This window comes from Procambarus clarkii, chromosome 11 (assembly GCF_040958095.1).
Source record: "Procambarus clarkii isolate CNS0578487 chromosome 11, FALCON_Pclarkii_2.0, whole genome shotgun sequence".
Lineage (NCBI taxonomy): Eukaryota > Metazoa > Arthropoda > Malacostraca > Decapoda > Cambaridae > Procambarus > Procambarus clarkii.
In genome coordinates, this window is record NC_091160.1 from 23,825,885 (window position 1) to 23,845,570 (window position 19,686).

General features: G+C 50.4%; 1 protein-coding gene across 1 annotated transcript in view; it reads left to right on the forward strand.

The window, feature by feature from the left end:
* LOC123758527 (uncharacterized) overlaps positions 1-19,686 on the forward strand; it is a 489,534-nt gene that overhangs the window by 318,065 nt on the left and 151,783 nt on the right. Inside the window, exon 3 of the mRNA XM_069322956.1 lies at positions 16,196-16,389. Coding sequence (XP_069179057.1) covers positions 16,196-16,389 — 194 coding nt within the window. The remainder of the gene's footprint in view (positions 1-16,195; positions 16,390-19,686) is intronic.

Consider the following 19,686-nt stretch of genomic DNA (forward strand, 5'->3'; position numbering starts at 1 on the left):
GTGAGGTGCTGACGTGTTGCCTGACCTCTCTGCTAGTTTGGGAGTGTGGGTGTCTCTACCCTCCCTGCTGTTCCCTCCTGGTTGGTGTGGATTTGGCGCCTTTGCGATGGGCGGCCATCTTCCCCCTGTTGTGAGGGTCAACTCTGTGGGATTGGAGTTTACTGGTCATGCAGGGTACTCTGTAGTGGAGCTTGTCATGTGTGACATGCTCCAAATCCCGGTAATGGACATCTACGGTGTTGAGCTGGTAACTGCTTATCGTGTAGTTATAAAGTTTGTGGGAGAAGCAGTGTACCGTGACTTTCTCCGGAGATACAAGGGACATACCTTGCAGCTGCAGGATGGCACCAGATCTGTGTCCATTACGGATCGTAGCGGTGCCATGACGTATGTGAGTGTCCATGGGGCCCCCATGGAGTTTCCCGAGACGCTCCTCCGTCGTTTCTTCCAGTGGTTTGGCACTGTCGTTAGTGTGCGGATGCACACGCTGTCTTCTAGCAAGTTTACGGGTATGAGGAATAATATTCGTACCCTAGGGATGCGCCTGAGGTCTGACTTTCCATCTTCTGTCCAGGTTTTAGGGTACTAGGTACGGGTGTACTATGCCCGGCAACCACGGACATGTTTTCGTTGTGTCCTGTTGGGGCATCAGGCTGCTGGGTGCACTGAGGCTGCGACTGCTCCCGTGAACATGTTCAAGGAAGAGGATTTCCTGCGGCTCCCTGTGGAGGAGGACTCCGGGGGTGAGGAGCTGGACGTCCCGATCGTTGCTGAGGCTTTCCCTGCGTCTCCAAGCACGCCTCCGGATGTTGTGGACCCTCCTCCGGGTGTTGTGACGCCGTCGGCGGTTCTTCTTGCTCCGGTCGATGTTCCGGCTGCTCCCGAGAGTCTTCTGGCAATCAGCTTCTGCTGATTTTCTTTCACAAAAGCTGCTGCTTCTTCTTCCACAGAAGCAGAAGTTTCCTGCTTCTGCGCATGGCCCTGTGCCCTCGACTTGTGTCCCGACTGTGATGGGTGGTGGGGTGGGGAACGCGCCTCCTGCTGTGTGCGGCCCGGTTTCCCCCGTGGTTGAGGCTGCTACCGCCTTGTGTCATGCGTCGATCCGCCCGGCTTGTGGGGCCCGTGTTTCAGGGTCCTCCTCCGGCTCTGATGATGTACGGCCGGAGCCCAAGCATTCCCGTCGTTCTTCTGCTGCATGGGCTGATGTTGGCGAGTTCGATGACTGTGGATCTTCCGGCGATGGCGGGATGGCTTCGGTTGCGTTGCAATCTATGGTGGTGGCGGAGGTGCATTTGCCTCTGGATGCCGGTGTCGGTGTTTCGGCCTCAGCTGCTGGTGGGGTGTTTGCAGGTCCTCGTTCGGGGGCGTCGCCTGTGTGGGATAGTTCCGGTTCTTCATGGGAGGTGGTTCCCCTTGCTGAGGTTCGTGGTGAGCATGGTGACCTGGTGGGGGTCTTGTAAAAGGCTGCTCACTCTAGGGGGGTCCGTGCCCCCTTCCTCGTTCCTTGTTTCGTTGGCGGTGATCTTGTCGCCTCTTCCATCTCAAGCCGTCTCTTCTGTAGCTCCTGCGGTACCGGTGGAGGTGTTACCATCACGTCAACCGTCACCTTCTTTTCCTGTGCATTCGGCGGCATGGCCGTCTCGCCGACCTACGTACGCTTCTTCAGTGTCTTCTGCTTCCAAGGAGGGGTGTTTCGTGATCCCCTGCCTCGTTATGCGACTTGCGACAGTGAACTTCGGGAGTGGCCGTTTCTGCCTGATTTGGTGATTCCTGAGTTTATGCAGGCCCCACACCAGAAGGGGGATCGACTCCCTACTGACATGGAATATTTGATTTGGGAGGCCTATAAGAAAAGGTATCCTTGGGATAAGTTCCCTGAGAAGTATGATCCTTGATTCCTTTGTTTGGCTGTATGTTGTGGGATGTTTTCCGTTTGTGAGCATGGTTGTGAGGTGCGGGTTGTGTGTGTTTGTGTTGGTGGGGCGGGTTTGTTTTCCCAGTTTCTGCGTGCTCCGGTGTTTTTTATGTATTATATATTGTGTATATGTTTTCTGTATTGCGATTATGCTCTCCTTCCCTTTGTTTATATTGAGTGGTTGTTTTTGTGGTCTTGTGTTTGAGTGGGTGTTTTGTGTACCTTTGTTCTTTTGTACTTTGTGAGTTTGTGATTTGTGATTTTGTGTTGCTGTTTTGTTCTAGGCTTATATTGATTCTATGGTATTTATTGTCTTTCTTCGCATGCTTGCATGTAAAAATAAAAAAAATTGTGGTGTGGTAATAGTGGTGTACTAGTTGTGGTGTACTAGGTGTGGTGTGGTAGTAGTGGTGTAATATTTGTGGTGTGTTGTGTAGTAGTGGTGTACTAGCTGTGGCGTGTTGTGTAGTAGTGGTGTACTAGTTGTGTGTGGTGGTGTAGTAGTGGTGGTGGTAGTGGTAGTGTGTTAATGGTAGTGTGGTAATGTGTGGTTGTGGTGGTGGTGTGGTGGTGGTATGGTAGGGATGGTATGGTAGTGACTGTGTGGAAGTGATTGTGTGGTAATGGTGGTGTGGTAGTGTATGGTAGTGGTGGTGTGGTAGTTATGGTCTGGTAGTGGCAGTGGTGGTGTTGCAGTGGTGGTTTGGTAGTGGTGGTACTGGTGGTGTGCTAATGGTGGTATGGTAGTGGGGTAGTGATTGTGTGGAATTGGTGGTAGTGGTTGTGTGGTAATGGTGCTGTGGTAGTTTGTGATAGTGGTGGTGTGGTAGTGATTGTGTGGTGGTAGTGTAGTAGCGGTGGAATAGGTGATGTGGTAGTGGTGTTGTAGTGGTAATGATGGTATTGTAGTGTTGTGGTAGTGGTGGTATGGTAGTGGTGGTGTGGTAGTGTGATAATGGTGGTAGGCATTGTGTGGTAGTGGTGGAAGAGGTGGTGTGGAAGTGGTGTTGTAATGGTGGTGAGGTAGTGGTGGTAGTTGTGGTGTAGTGGTGTTGTAGTGATAAAGATGTAGTGGTAGTGATAGCAGAGGTAGTGTGATAATAGTAGTAGTATGATGGTGGTGGTAGTGGTAGTATGGTAGTGGTGGTGGTGTGGTAGTGGTGATAGTAGCCGTGTGGTAGTGGTGGTAGTGATTGAGTAGTAGTAGTGGTGTGGTAGTGGTGGTGTGGTAGTAGTGTAAGATTTGGTGTGGTAGTAGTCTTGCAGTGGTGTTAGAGGTATTGGTGGTATGATAGTGGTGGTATGTTGGTGTGGTAGTGTGGTAATGGTGGTAGTGATTGTGTGGTTTTGGTAGTGGTGGAAGAGGTGGTGTGGTAGTGATAGTAGAGGTGGTGAGGTAGTGGTGGTGTCGTAGTGGTGTGGTAGTGATGGTAAAGGTGGTGTGTGGTAATACTATTAGTGTGGTGGTGGTAGTGGTGGTGATGTGGTAGTGGTGGTGGTAGTGGTGGTGGTGTTGTGGTGTGGTAATGGTGGTGCGGCATTGGTGTGTGTGATTGTGGTGTGTGTAGTTGTGGTGTATGGGGTTGTGGTGTGTGTGGTAGTGGTAGTAGTGGTGGTGAGCCTGGTTGTGGTGGTAGTGGAGGTGTGGTTGTGGTGGTAGTGGAGGTGTGGTTGTGGTGGTAGCGGTTGTGTGGTAGTGGTGGTGGTGTGGTTGTGGTGGTGTGGCAGTGTGGTAGTGGTGGTAATGGTGGTGTGGTAGTGGTGATAAAGGTGGTAATGGTACTATGGTAGTGGTGGTGTTGGCAATGGTAGGACGTGGTAGTGTAGGTGGTGGTACTCGCCTAATTGTGCTTGCGGGGGTTGAGCTTTGGCTCTTTGGTCCCGCCTCTCAACTGTCAATCAACTAGTGTACAGATTCCTGAGCCTACTGGGCTCTATCAAATCTACATTTGAAACTGTGTATGGAGTCAGCTTCCACCACATCACTTCCTAGTGCATTCCATTTATTAACTACTCTGACACTGAAAAAAATCTTTCTAACGTCTCTCTGGCTCATCTGGGTACTAAGTTTCCACCTGTGTCCCCTTGTTCGTGTCCCACCCGTGCTGAAGAATTTGTCTTTATCCACCCTGTCAATTCCCCTGAGAATTTTGTAGGTGGTTATCATGTCTCCCCTTACTCTTCTGTTTTCCAGGGATGTGAGGTTCAGCTCCTTTAGCCTTTCCTCGTAGCTCAATCCTCTCAGTTCCGGGACGAGCCTGGTGTCATACCGCTGAATCTTCTCTAACTTTGTCTTGTGTTTAACTAGGTATGGACTCCAGGCTGGAGCTGCATAATCCAGGATTGGTCTTACATAAGTAGTATACAGAGTTCTGAGAGATTCCTTACACAAGTTTCTGAAGGCAGTTCTTATGTTGGCCAGTCTAGGATATGCCGCTGATGATATTCTTTTGATGTGGGCCTCTGGGGACAGGTTCGGTGTGATATCAACCCCCAGATCCTTCTCTCTATTTGATTCTTGCAGGATTTCCCCTCCCAGATGATACCTTGTGTTCAGCCTCCTGCTCCCTTCGCCTAATTTCATCACCTTACACTTTCCTGGTGATATTGGTGGTGATGTTGTAGTGATGGTAGTGGTTGTATAGTAGTGGTGGTGTGATAATACAGGTAGTGATGGAATGGTAGTGCAGTTAGTGGTGGTGCTGTAGTGATGGTATTTGTCGGACCATTTCTTCAGTTTGTCTAAGTCATCTTGTAGCCTCGTACTATCCTCTTCTGTCCTGATCCTCCTTATTATTTTTGCATCATCAGCAAACATCGAGAGGAACGAGTCAATTCCTTCTGGGAGATCATTTACGTACATCAGAAACAGTATAGGTCCAAGGACTGATCCCTGTGGGACTCCACTGGTGACTTCCCGCCACTCAGAGACCTCACCCCTCACGGTGACTCGCTGTGTCCTGTTGCTTAGGTGCTCTCTTATCCAGTGGAGTACCTTCCCGTTCACTCCTGCCTGCATCTCCAGTTTGTGCACTCTCTTATGTGGTACTGTGTCAAAAGCTTTCTGGCAGTCCAGATATATGTAGTTTGCCCAACCCTCTCTCTCTTGCCTGGTCATAGAACTCAATTAATCCTGTTAGGCATTATTTACCATCTCTGAACCCATGCTGATGTTGTGTTACAAAGTTCTTCCGCTCTAGATGTTCCACTAGCTTTTTTCGCACAATCTTTTTCATCATCTTGCATGGAATGCAAGTTAGGGACACTGGCCTGTAGTTCAGTGCCTCCTGCCTATCACCCTTCTTGTATATTGGGGCTAATTGGCCATCTTCCAAATTTTTGGCAGCTCACATGTTACCAGTAACTTGGTGTACACCATGGAGAGTGGTAGGCACAGAGCTTCTACTCCTTCCTTTAGAATCCATGGTGTGATTCCATCCGAGCTTTTAGCCTTTGTCACGTCCAAATCTAGCAGATGCTTCATCACCTCCCCACTGGTAATCACAAACGCCTCTAGTGGTGTCTGCTTTGATGTTCCCTCTCTTATCTCTGGGACTACTCCTTGCTCTGGTGTGAAGAATTCCTGGAATTTCTTATCGAGTTCCTCTCACACTTCCTTGTCGTTTGTAGTGAATCTGAATCTTTCTGCCACTATCTTCAGTTTCATTACCTGTTCCTTCACTGTTGTTTTCCACCTGATGTGGTTATGCAGCAGTTTGGGTTGAGTCTTTGCCTTGTTCGCTATGTCATTTTCATATTGCCTCTCTACCTCTCTTCTCACCCTGACGTGTTCATTCCTGGCGCTCTGGTATCTTTCTCTGCTCTCTAGTGTTCTGTTGTTTCTATAGTTTCTCCACCTTCTTTTACTTAGCTGCTTTGCTAGCAAAGCAGCTAAGGTGGTGTGGCAGTTGTGGTGTGTGGTAGTGGTGGTGTTTGTGGTAGTGGTGGTCGTGGTGGTAATGGTGGTAGTGTTGGTGTGGTACTGCTGGTAGTGGTGGTTGTGGGGGTTGTGGTAGTGATGGTAGTGATTGTGTGGTAGTGGTTGTGTCGTAGTGATGGTAGTGGTGATGTGGTAGTAGTAGTGGTGTTGTAGTAGTGGTGATGTGGTACTGCTGGTAGTGGTGGTTGTGGTGGTTGTGGTAGTGATGGTAGTGGTGGTGTGGTGGTAGTGGTGTGGTAATGGTGGTGTGGTAGTGTATGGTAGTGGTGGTGTGGTAGTTATAGTCTAGTAGTGGCAGCGGTGGTGTGGTAGTGGTGATTTGGTAGTAGCAGTATTGTTGGTGTGGTAGTGGTGGTGTGGTAGTGGTATGGTTGTGGTGGTATGGAAGTGTGGTAGTGATTGTGTGGAATTGGTGGTAGTGGTAGTGTGGTAATGGGGCTCTGGGAGTGTGTGGTTGTAGTAGTGGTGGTGGTGTGGTAGTGGTGTGATGGTTATGGTCTGGTAGTGGTAGTGTTAGTGGCAGTGTGGTAGTGATGTGTTAGTGGTGATTGTGATTGTCTGGAAGTGGTAATAGTGGTGTAGTCGTGGTGGTGTGGTATTGGTGTTGTAGTGGTAATGATTGTATTGTAGTGGTGTTTTGGTAGTGTGGTAATGGTGGTAGTGATTGTGTGGTAGTGGTGGAAGAGGTGTGTGGTGATAGTAGGTGGTGTGGTAGTGGTGTGTTGTAGTGGTGGTGAGGTAGTAATGGAAGTTGTGGTGTGGTAGTGATGGTAGAGGTGATGTGGTAGTGGTGGTGTGGTAGTAATGGTAAAGGTGGTGTGGTAGTGGTGTAGTAGTAGTAGTAGTAGTGTGGTGGTGGTAGTGGTAGTGTGGTGGTAGTGGTAATATGGTAGTGTTGGTGGTGTAGTTGTGGTGGTAGTGGTGGTGTGGTAGTGTGGTAATGGTGGTAGTGATTGTGTGGTTGTAGTAGTGTGGTAGTGGTGGAAGAAGTGATGTGGTAGTGGTGGTAGATGTTGTGTGGTAGTGAGAGTAGAGGTGGTGTGGTTGTGGTGGTTCCGTATTGGTGTGGTAGTGATGGTAAAGGTGGTGTGGCAGTGGTGTGGTAGTAGTAGTAGTGTGGTGGTAGTGGTGGTGGTAGTGTGGTAGGTGTGTGTTATTGTGGTGTGTGTAGTTGTGGTGTGTGTGGTAGTGGTAGTAGTGGTGGTGAGTCTGGTAGCGGTGGTAGTGGTAGTGGTGATGTGGTAGTGGTGGTAATGGTGGTGGGGTTGGGGTGGCATGTGTGTGTGGTTGTTGTGTGTGGGGTAGTGGTAGTATTGGTGGTGAGTGTAATTGTGGTGGTGGGGTAGTAGTGGTGGTGAGTGTGGTTGTGTAATAGTGCTGGTTACGGTGGTGTGGTAGCGGTGGTAATAGTAGTGTGGATGCATTCACCTATTTGTACTCGACTATTTGTGCTTGCGGGGGGTTGAACTTTGGCTCCTTGGTCCCCGGCTCATAACTGTCAATCAACTGGTGTACAGGTTCCTGAGCCTTTTGGGCTCTATCATATCTACACTTGTAGTGGTGCGTGTGTGTGGTATTGGTAGTGTGGTAGTGGTGGTGTGTGTGTGGTGTTGTTCAGTTATGTTACCAAACAGAGGCGGGTGTGTAACTATACTGCCAGGACTGAAGTTGGAGACAAACTGACGGGGGGGGGGGGGGGTGACCTGCCGTTAACTGTATAGGCTGCCATTTTTAGGTACCTATTCTTTTTTAATTCAAATCCCAACATAAACAAGATATATCAAGATAATCGTTATATACTGTGTAATAACTCTTTTCCTTGCTGGCTTGTAATATAATTTGGATCATATGCACATATAAATACATGAACGTAAATTTTTTTTCCAAAATATGGCATATGCAGAAGGATGTGACGGTTTGACCGCACATATCCTGTCGTCACTGAGCCTGGTAATACGGGGTGGTGATTGTACTGGGTGGTGAGGGTGGAGATTGTACAGGGTGGAGTGGGTACTGATTGTACTGGGTGGTGTGGGTGGAGATTATACAGGGTGGTGTGGGTGGAGATTATACAGGGTGGAGTGGGTAGTGATTGTACTGGGTGGTGTGGGTGGTGATTGTACTGGGTGGTGGGGGTAGGGATTGTACTGTGTGGTGTGGGTGGAGATTGTCCAAGGTGATGTGGGTAGTGATTGTACAGGGTGATGTGGGTAGTGACTGTACAGGGTGATGTGGGTGGTGATTGTACTGGGTGGTGTGGGTGCGATTGTACAGGGTAGTGTTAGTGGTGATCGGACAGGGGTGGTGATTGTACTGGGTGGTGTGGGTGGTGATTGTACCGGGTGGTGTGAGTGATGATTGTACAGGGTGGTGTGAGTGATGATTGTACAGGGTAGTGTGAGTGATGATTGTACAGGGTGGTGTGAGTATTGATTGTCCAGGGAGGTTTGGGTGGTGATTGTACAGGGTGGTGTGGATGGCGGTGGTAGGGGGTGGTGTGAGTGACAATTGTTGTGGGTGGCAATGGTAGGGGGTGGTTTAGATTGCAATTGTAGGGGGTGGTATGGGTGGCGATGGTAGGGGGTGGTGTGGGTGGCGATGGTAGGGGGTGGTGTGGGTGGCAGTGGTATAGGGTGGTGTTGGCAACTGTTGTAGGGGTTCGTGTGGGTGACAATGGTAGGGGTTGTTGGGTGGCGGTGGTAGGGGGTAATGTGGGTGGCGATAGTATGGGGTGGTGTGGGTGGCGGTGGTATGGTGTGGTGTGGGCGGCTGTGGTAGGGTGTGGGTGTGATGGTAGGTAGGGAATGGAGTGGACGGCTGTTATACGGGGGTGGTGTGGGTGGCAGTGCTAGGATGGTGGTTTACGAGGTGGTAGTACGGGGTGGTGTGGGTAGCGAAGGTTGAGGGATGGTTGGATAAAAAGAAAATCTTGGCTAAATCATAAAATAAAACAAAATGGTCTTCTAATAATATGTATGACAACAAAATGATTTAAGAATGTTTCACACATCAATCAAGCAACATTTGCAATTTATATAAATTATTGGAAGGAATAATACATAAATTTTATATTTAAACATGATATTAGTGTTTATTGGGATACATAAGGAGTCAAATTGTGTTAAAAGAGCGATTTTTATCAAAATTATGAAAACTAATTTAATCTGATCATAGAATAACTAAATGTATTTTGAATATTTCATACAGCCATTAAATATCATTCACAATTCATTAATGAATTATATAAAATTGACCATAAATTTTATATTTAAACATGCAAAACTATTTGTAATATATTAAGAATAAAATAGTTTTGGAAAAACCGTGTATTATAAAACCTGTGTGTTTGGGTTTTTAGATTAAAAGTTTCTCAAATGCTCTCCTGCACCATTCTCAATACAAGCTATTCGTACACCTATTGGAACACGTATATGAAAGTTTTCAAAAAAGTTGTGTTTGCTGGGTAGTAGCTGACCTTCGTAACTCACCCTAGTAGCTGACCCTAGTAACACACCCTAGAAGCTGGCCCTAGTAACTCACCCTAGTAGCTGACCCTAGTAACTCACCCTAGTAGCTGACCCTAGTAACTCATCCTAGTAAGTAATTATCAAAAGAAGGCACCAAACCGGGAAGGCTATGTAGCACCATCAAATACACCAAATAATCAGAGGGCGCTAAATATCACCAAGGATGCCAATACGAGAACAAAAACGCATAAGGCGAACGATATCAAAAGTATCCGAGTCACCAAGAATTCTATCGAGGGACAGGTGACCGCGAGGGGCGGTCGGAAAGCAAGACACACGCTCGTCCTGGAAGTCAGGACATTCAAGAAGGACATGCACGACCGTAAGAGGGACAATGCAACTAGGACAATAGGGAGCAGGGCGGCGCTCCATCAAGTGACCATGGGTTAAGCGAGTATGGCCAATACGCAACCTCGCCAGAGCTGTTTCCCACCGCCGGTTACGGTGGAAGGAGGACGGCCCCGAGGAAACACAACATTTAAGAGTACGTAGCTTGTTACCAGTAACAGACAACCAAGAAGCCTGCCAACGGGTAAGGACTGAGGAATAGATAACCGGGTAAAAGTCGGAATACGGAATGCCTTTACGAGAGATGGGACAAGAGCGGACAGCTTCCTTGGCGGCAGCATCCGAACGCTCATTTAAAGACACACCAATATGGCTGGGAACCCAACAAAACTCAACCGACTTAAATTTACTGTGAACGAGAAACGGCCAATGCTGGATCTCGACAACTACTGGATGAACCGGATTAAAGGACCCGAGAGCCATGAGGGCACTACGAGAGTCAACAACAACTACAAAGGAAGACTGACAACGAGAAAGCAGGATACGAAGAGCATAGAGAATAGCATAAAGTTCCGCTGTAAAGATGCTAGTCTCCGGAGGCAAGCGACACATATAAGTGCGATCAGGAAAAACAACAGAGTAGCCAACACCGTCCGCTGACTTAGACCCATCGATGAAGACAGAAACGGAGTGGGAGTGAGAAGAAAAGTGCTCGAGGAAAAGGCGTTTGAGAACCGTAGGCGGGGTAAAAGCTTTAGTGATACGGGTCAAGGATGTACAAAACCGCGGAAGAGGGACCCTCCACGAGGGCAAAGAAGGAACAACACGAGGAGAAACATCAGAAATACGAACGGAAAGAGAATCCTGTAGGCGAGATAACCGGACAGAAAGAGGGAGGTGGTGAAGAGGAACAGGAACCGCAGGAGGGGTAAAAGTTAAAGCACGACAGAGGCGAGAGGAAGGATGTTGCAAGGACCGCGCAAGATAGCGAAGACAGAAGCGATCACGGCGGTCCTGGAGAGACAGGAAGCCAGTGTCAACATACAAGCTAAGGATGGGAGTCGAACGAAAGGCACCAGAACTGAGGCGCAACCCAGTATGGTGCAAAGCATCAAGACGGCGAAGAGTAGAAGGAGAAGCAGACGAGTAAGCAGGGCAACCATAACCGAGCTTAGACAGGACGAGAGAGGAATGTAAAGCAAGGAGAGTGCGCCTATCTGCCCCCCAAGAAGTATGGGACAAGACCCGAAGGAGGGTAAGGGCCTTAGAGCACTCAACACGGAGGTAAGAGATATGGGGAGACCAAGACAAACGAGTGTCAAGGAATAACCCCAAAAGCTTCGCGGAATCTTTGTATTCAAGGGGATGACCATAAAGTGACAAAGAGGGACGAAGAACAACCCGTTTCCGCGTAAAAGTCACGGCACAAGTCTTAGAAGTAGAGAACTTGAAGCCATGATCTGTGGCCCAAGACGACACGGCATCAATTGCAAGCTGAAGCCGGTGTTGAAGGAGAGGCGAATCATCACCCTGACAACAAAGGGTAAGATCATCGACATAGAGAGCAGAGAAGACACCAGAAGGAAGAGAGGAAAGAAGACCATTGAGGGCAACCAGAAAAAGAGTAGTGCTCAGAACACTACCCTGGGGCACACCTTCGTATTGCTGAAAAGAGGGAGAGAGAACGGTACCAAGGCGCACCCGAAAGGAACGACGAGAGAGGAAGCTGCGGAGAAAGAGAGGGAGATGACCAAGAAGGCCAAAAGAATGAAGTTGAGATAGGATATGATAACGCCAAGTGGTGTCATAAGCCTTTTCCAGGTCAAAAAGGACGGAAACAACGGAGGTCTTCGCAGCAAAAGCAGTACAAATATAAACCTCCAAGTTCACCAGGACATCTGTCGTGCTGCGGCACTTGCGGAAACCAAATTGAGAAGGGGAGAGAAGGTGATGGTGTTCCAGGAACCACATCAGACGAACGTTAACCATACGTTCAAAGAGTTTGCAGACACAACTTGTGAGAGCAATAGGGCGAAAGTCCTTAGGGGTAGTACCCAGAGACCCCGGTTTGCGAACAGGGAGGACAACGGCATCGAGCCAGTCCTCGGGGACTGACGACGACTCCCAGATCCGATTATACAGACTCAGTAAATACTGAGACGTGCTCGGAGGGAGATGGCGAAGCATCTCATAATGAATACCATCGGAGCCCGCCGCCGTAGAACCGCAGAGGGCCAGGGCAGAACGAAGTTCAGAGAGAGAGAAGGGATCATTATAGGGAAGCTGAAGATGAGTGCAGAAATCTAAAGGATGAGACTCAAGGACAGGTTTACGAAGAAGGAAAGATTGGGGAAGATGAAGACCAGAGCTAACAGAAGAAAAGTGGGAACCCAGTTCGGAAGCGACCTGCAACGGGTCCGCCACAAGAGTATCATGGAGGTGAAGGACCGGTGAAACATCGGGAACGAACTTACCCGCTATCTTGCGGATACGCTTCCTGATCTGGGTCAGGGGAGTTTCGGACGTAATTGTTGGGACATAAGATGACCAACATTCACGTTTAGCCATACGGATGGCCCTACGGGCCACCGCACTCGCTTTACGAAAGAAAAAAGAATCGGTCGTCTGCGTACGGTGGTGCCTCTTCCAGGCTGCACGCTTACAGCGGACAGCCCGAGCACAGTCCGCATTCCACCAGGGAACGCACTTCCGCGGACCCCGAGAGGAAGAGCGAGGAATAGAGCGGAGGGCAGCGTTGAAGAAGGTGTCATGAAAAAGGAGGAGAGCGCGAGAGAGAGGCAGAAGGGAGAGGTCAGAGAGAGCAGCACTGAGGGTAAATAGGGTCCAGTCTGCCTTAGCAAACTGCCACCTAGGGAAAGAGAGGGAAGGGCGAAAAGAGAAAAGGGAAACAAGGATGGGGAAATGATCACTTCCATGGAGGTCATCAAGAACCTGCCACGTGAAATCTAAGTAAAGAGAAGAAGAGCAGAGAGAAAGATCAAGAAAAGAAAGAGTGCGAGTCCGAGAGTCCAAATGAGTGGGCTCACCAGAATTCAGAAGAGACAGGGAAGAAGAGAGGAGAAACGGCTCAAGGAGGCGACCCCGGGTATTCGTCAGAACGTCACCCCAAAGGGAATGACGACAATTGAAGTCACCCAGCAGGAGCACAGGCTCCGGCAAGGAGTCTAGGAGGTGTCTCAAATCAGGAAGAGAGTGCGGGACACTCGGGGGGAGATAAATGGAACAAACTGTGTACCATTTCCCCACAAAGATACGAGCAGCAGAACAATGGAGAGGCGAAGGAAAAAGTAAAGGAACAAAGGGAACATCAGCACGAATCAAGAGAGCAGAAGAATTAGAAGCCCCAGCAATGGCTGGGGGGGGGGAGAGAAAGGAATAGCCACGAAAACGACCAGGACGAGCACCAAGCATTGGCTCCTGGAGACAGACACAAAGGGGCGAAAACCGCGAAATCAGAAGTTGGAGTTCGAGGAAATTGGCGTAATAACCTCGAACGTTCCATTGAAGAATGGACAACGACGAGAAGAGAAAGGACAAAACCAAAGAACAAGGAAGAAACCAAGGCGAAAGAGCAACAGAGCACGTTAAAGAATATCAGGGTCGGGATCAGGGTCAGCAAAGTCAGGGTTAGGGGGCATGGGTAAACTGAGCAAAGACGGAGGGAAGGAAACGGGAGAACAGATCAGAGGGGGGCGGGCGGGGTCCGGAGGAGGAGGAGGAGGAGGAAGAGGAGGAGACAACGGGGAGGAGCAGTCAAGGACAGCAGCAGGAAGAGGGGGAGTAGAAAGAGGGGAGCGCACCCCAGCAAGAGCAGCAACCGAAAGGGAAGCAGGGGCCAAAGAAACCTCCATAGCAGGAACAGGGGGCGCAATCACTGAAACGGGAGGGGAAGGAGCAACAGAACCAGACGTAGGAGCTGAGGAAGAAAGCGAAGCCTTCTTACCCGCCGAGGAAGAGGAAGGAGAGGAGCCAGGCTTACGCTTCTGACTTAAAGAGACCGGTGTCCCAGCAACTACGTACCGGGCAACGGATTCCAGTGTCTCAACAGGAGAAGCCGAACGAGAGCACACACGACGGCCGCTAGGAGAGCGATGGACATCCGCCCGCACCGACAGGCGGTGGGGAGAGCCGATAGATGGAGGAAGAGGATGGGAAGGAAGACCGGAGGGGGACGAGGAAGAAGACACTGGAGACACGACAGACCGGGTGGAAGGAAGGGGAACCCCGGACAGAGGACCAGGAGAATCCTTCGGGAGAGAACCCAAAGGAACAGAGGAGGGGGTAGTGGGCGCATCAGGGTCCAAGGCCCGGAAACGGTTGTGAGTCTGTGGAAGGCGGGAAGGACGAGGAGAGGAAGAGCGCAACACGCGAGCATAAGAGATATTAGCATAAGGCGGGAGCCGGCGAACCTGGCGTCTCGCCTCAGGAAAAGATAAACGCTCCCGGTGCTTCAAGTTGAGGACGGCTGCCTCAAGCTTGAAATGGACACATGCACGGGAGAAGGTAGGCTGGGCCTCACCGCAGTTGAGGCAACGAGCCTGGGGAGAAGTGCACTCTGACTTAGAGTGACCTTCGCCACCACACAAAGGACAGAGAGAGACAGTCCCGGAGCAGCGGAGGGCACCATGCCCAAACCTCCAGCACTTGTTGCAGAGCCGAGGAGAAGGAATGTACTCCTGGACAGAGCACCTGGCACCAGCAAGAATGACAGAGGGTGGAAGGGTCCTACCATCAAAGGTAATCTTCACAACCCGGAGGGGTTGACGGCGACTACCACGAGGGGGACGAGTAAACGTGTCCACCTGGAGAATAGAATGGCCCTGGGAAGCAAGGATATGTCGAATATCGTCGTGGCAGTCGCGCAGGTCCCGAACACCGGTCGCAACATGGGGCGGGAGCAAAATAGTGCCAACACTGGCATTCAACTGAGCGTTCTTCGAGACCCGAACAGGGGTCTCGCCAAGGCAGGATAAGGCAGCCAAGCGGGAAGCAGCATCCTGAGAAGGAGCAGCAACGACACGTGTACCGAGAGGAGTGGGGTTGAAAGTAATGGAGTCATCCACGGAATCAACGAGATGTCGATGGAGGGAGAAATCGTCAGGAGGCACAGAATCAAGAGGGAGGAGATCAAAATATTTGGCCCACGACGCGGGACCAAACAAGGCTTGATAGGTAGCAGAAATGGAAGGAATCGAGCGAGGGAGGCCGTGACGAGGACGGCGGTGAGAACCCCCAGAGAGAGAGGGGTTAAAAGGCGCAGTAGTTACAACCAGAGAAGGAGACACGCCAGGGGACGAGGTAGTCACCACTGGGAGCTTGGGGCTCGACCCAACCACAGAGGAGGGAGGGGAGCCAGGGGAAGGAGTCAGAGAGGCCAAAGGAGGAGCAAGGTCGGGGCCCAATGCAGCGGAGGCTACAGAGCCCGGTCTTCCAATACGGACCAACTCGGGGGCTTGGTCGCACACCCCACGAGCCTGAGAAGGTACACCAGAAGCAGCCGAAACAGGGGTTATCATCATGACGAAAAAAGAATTCATTCACGAATGTGCCCCCACACCCACCATGGAGCCACAATTAGAGGCAGGACACCCAACAAGAAGCTATCGCCGATCTTGCCGGGGCCTCCTAGGGGTGCGTCGTGAGTATATGCCCCACAAACGTCACCTTAAGAAACCGACAGTCCGTCGAGATCGGGTTCAGTGACGAAAGGGGGATTGACAATAAAAGGTTCCCCTCGCTCTCGACGTCGGGTACTACAGTTCTACGGGTGCAAGAGTATGCCTCCTCAAGCACCCGGGCGTCAAAATAGAAGAAGTCCAAGGGAAGAACCAGAACGAGCAAAAGGTCGGCGGGAAACGGCAAGCAGATAGGAGAAGAGGGGGGAGAAAAATGAAACAGAAGGAAAAGGAAAAGATGCCCAGCAGAATTGGAGAGGACGGCAGCAGGAGCACAAGGCTAGAAAAGGACAGAGGACTGTCCCCAGGAGCATCACACTCCGGCAGCCGTCCACTAAGCCCCCACACGGCGACAACGAGCTGAGCGGGGAGGTGGTCACCCTAGTAGCTGACCCTAGTAGTTGACCCTAGTAACTCACCCTAGTAGCTGACCCTAGTAACTCACCCTAGTAGCTGACCCTAGTAACTCACCCTAGTAGCTGACCCTAGTAACTCACCCTAGTAGCTGACCCTAGTAACTCACCCTAGTAGCTGACCCTAGTAACTCACCCTAGTAGCTGACCCTAGTAACTCACCCTAGTAGCACACCCTAGTAACTCACCCTAGTAGCAGACCCTAGTAACTCACCCTAGTAGCTGACCCTAGTAACTCACCCTAGTTACTGACCATAGTAACTCACCCTAGTTACTGACCCTAGTAACTCACCCTAGTTAATGACCCTAGTAACTCACCCTAGTTACTGACCCTAGTAACTCACCCTAGTTACTGACCCTAATTACTGACCCTAGTAACTCACCCTAGTAACCTAAAGCTTGTCTCCTGCCGGCAGCTACGACATGAGGAACGGTCCAGCGACACACTGGAAGAGTCCGGACCACCTGGGGCTTCGCGCCACCTTCGAGGCGGCCAGGAACGCCCTCAACATCCAGCGAGTGCAGACTCCCGACGAAGGCATCTACCGCTGCAGGGTTGACTTCAGGATCAACCCCACGCTCACCTTTATCTCTAACCTCTCCGTTATTGGTAAGTTTGAACCCTCCAGGAGGCTCGGTCTCACCGTTGCTCGTTGGATTGAAACATCGTTAACTACAGCTTCCTTTCCCCGTTCTTTGTGAGATTGACAGCACTTTGGCTGCCCGTTTATCCAGTATTTGTAAGTTTGATAACACTGTCATTGACATCTGTCTAGATACCGGCGAGTTGAACCCCGATATCGAGATGGAAATTCAGCTTTATTACTATGCTGATTCTACCATCAAAATGCCCACTGTTCTCCAGCTTAATCCAACACCTATGTTCACTACTGAGCAGCTTCACGTGACTCTCGCAGCCCGTTAAGCATTCAAGTTTTTTGTTTATATCAATAAAAAAATGTACAAAACAGTCAACAAGGAAAGGAAAGAACAACATACTGATACAAACAATCGTGCCAACACATGAAATAATACAACAAAAAACCATGAAACACACATAATGCATGTTACGGCCCTACTGGGTTGCAACCGGGTTCTTCTCTGATGGTTTTAGAGTTTGGGTATCCGGCCCCAAGTTAGTAGAGGCTTTGAAGGGGTGTGCTCCATAATGCAAGAAAAATAAAGAGGGGGAGGTACATTAAATACACAAGATTATCACTTTTCTCTATATATATTCTTTTCCTCCCTCTGAAGACGCTGAACACTTGACGACGCTCACTTCGTGCAGACTTGCCTGGTTTCCTGGTTTCCAGGACACCACGATGAATCTACCCTGGCCACAGGCCAGCCAAATCACAATTCCACTGGGTGCCTTGTCGTGATGGCCCACAACCACAGTCCAGCCTGTATCGGGCAGGTACCAATCAGCCTCGCTGTTAGGCCACTCCACGACGAATACTAGGGTTGCGAGCCCTAGGCAGGAACCTTGTGTAACTCGCTGGTTACTCTTCTCGTTCGGCACCCAGTCGGACGTCTCTTCCACCAGCCAGCCCTGGTTACGACGAATTCCGTCACTGCCACTCCTCAGGCAGACTGTTGAACACTCGCGGTGCTCGTCCGGTGGCGGCTCACTGCTTCTACAAAGCAGACTGGTGAAGAGACCTTGGCTGCCTTGGGTAGACTGATTCATCGTACATAACAGCCGTCCTAGGTTGACTCTGTGAAAACAGACACATCATCAGTATTGGGACACTACATGGGAACCACCAGGAAACATCACTTACTGTTTTGGACACAAACATCCACCTTTTCGCTCCATAGATGGCGCTGATGTTCTGAGCGCCACCTCACCAGAGGTTAGCAGTGGCTACCTCACGAGCTACCAGGACAAGAATCTAGAATGTTTAGCTGGCATTTTCCTGCCACCACTAGATGGCGTCGTCCATTTCGTGGGGGTTTCGGGAGCGGACTCACAGATGGCGTTGATGTCACTGCTCCGTGCTCCGACGGGGAACTTGGGTTCGTAACAATGCACATACAAGGAGGCACAGGAAAACGTACAATACACAAACAATACAGAACTACAAACAGTACATGACATAGAAAAAAGACAATACACAACATAGATAAGACATAAGTAATAATAACTAAAAATAACAAAGACAACCACCACCCACAACATAATGGGGTGTAAAACTAGAACAAACAAGCAGAGCACAAAAGTATAATATTACAAAATACTGCCTGGAAGGGCTTACAACAAAAAACAACAACAATAAACCCAAACACAATGTAATACAGTACGGAAATGACAACAGTACAATACATAGCACCCAAACCCCTCTCCCAACAAAAATAAACCCACAGCCACAAACCCCGGAGCATGCAGGAACTGGGAAAATACTTCCGCCCCACACACACACACACACACACACATGCAACCCCCACCGCACATCCATGAACACAAATGTAAACACAGCCACAACACATAGCAAAGAAAAAAACACGGGATAAGAAGACATTTTACAAGTCCCCTAAGGATACTTCCTCTTATTGGCCTCCCATATCAAATTCTCCTTCTCGGTAGGGGAATGATTTCCCTGCACCTGCAGGGCCAGCATAAACTCAGGAATCACCAAATCAGGCGGAAACGGCCGCTCCCGAACCTGGGCGACACAGGTCGCATAATGCGGCAGGAGAGGGTGAACCACTCCCTCCGTGGAAGCAGAAGACACCGAAGAAATAGACGTAGGCTGCCGAGACGGCCTCGCCGCCGGACACCCAGGAGGAGAAGGCGAAGGCAGCCGAGACGAAGGCGAAGGCAGCCGAGACGAAGGCGAAGGCAGCCGAGACGAAGGCAGCCGAGACGAAGGCGAAGGCAGCCGAGACGAAGGCGAAGGCAGCCGAGACAAAGGCAAAGGCTGGTGAGACGGTAACACTTCCACTGACATCTCAGGAGATACAGAAGAGACGGCCTGATACTCAAGAGGCGGCAAGATCGCCTCCGATGAAACAGAGAACGAGGAAAAGGGCAAGGAACCCCCAGAGCGAGCAGCCTTTTTCAACATCACTACCAGGTCACCCACGCTCACCATGAACCGCATCAGAGGAAACTTACCCCCACGAAGAACCGGAACCATCCGATGCACACGAAGCAAGATCCACAGGCACCACACCAGAAGGGAAGTCCGAGACACTGACATCGGCAGCTGCAGGCACATGCACCTCCGCCATCACCGAAGAATATGACGCAACAGGAGCTACCCCGCCGTAGCCGGAAGATCCACAGTCGTCGAAATCTCCCGCATCAGCCCAGGCAGAAGAAGAACGCCGAGAACGCTTGGGTTCCGGCCACACATCATCAGAGCTGGATGTCGACCTGGAAACACAGGTACCACAAGCCAGGCGAACTGACACTATCCGCAGAACAGCAACATCCTCAACCACATGGGGTACCAGGCCGAGCTCAGTAGGAGGCTCCATAACCGAAGCAGGGGCCCCCAGGTCTGCAGGGGCTCCCGGTAAGGCAGACGGATCATAGCCAGATCTATGATCCGTCATAGATCCCACAGCCACAGCTGCAACCGCTGCCGGAACCACACCAGGCACTACCATAGAGCAAGGACCCAACGGGGAATCCTCACACACAGACAAGCGAGGAAAATCATCCTCCAGAAAAACAGCAGGGGCCTCAGCACATGGAGCGTTGCAGCCGGCCGCGACAAGGCTTTCTGCACCACACCGGGTACAAGTGAGCGTCTAACCCTGACAGAATATCCGCAGAGAGAGCCCACAAAACAAACCCGAGAAGGAATAGGGCTATGACCCTCATGAAAAATGTACGAGCACCCAGACGGATCCCCTTCAGCCAGCCAGCACTCAGAGTGGTAAACCTGTGCTTCACCAC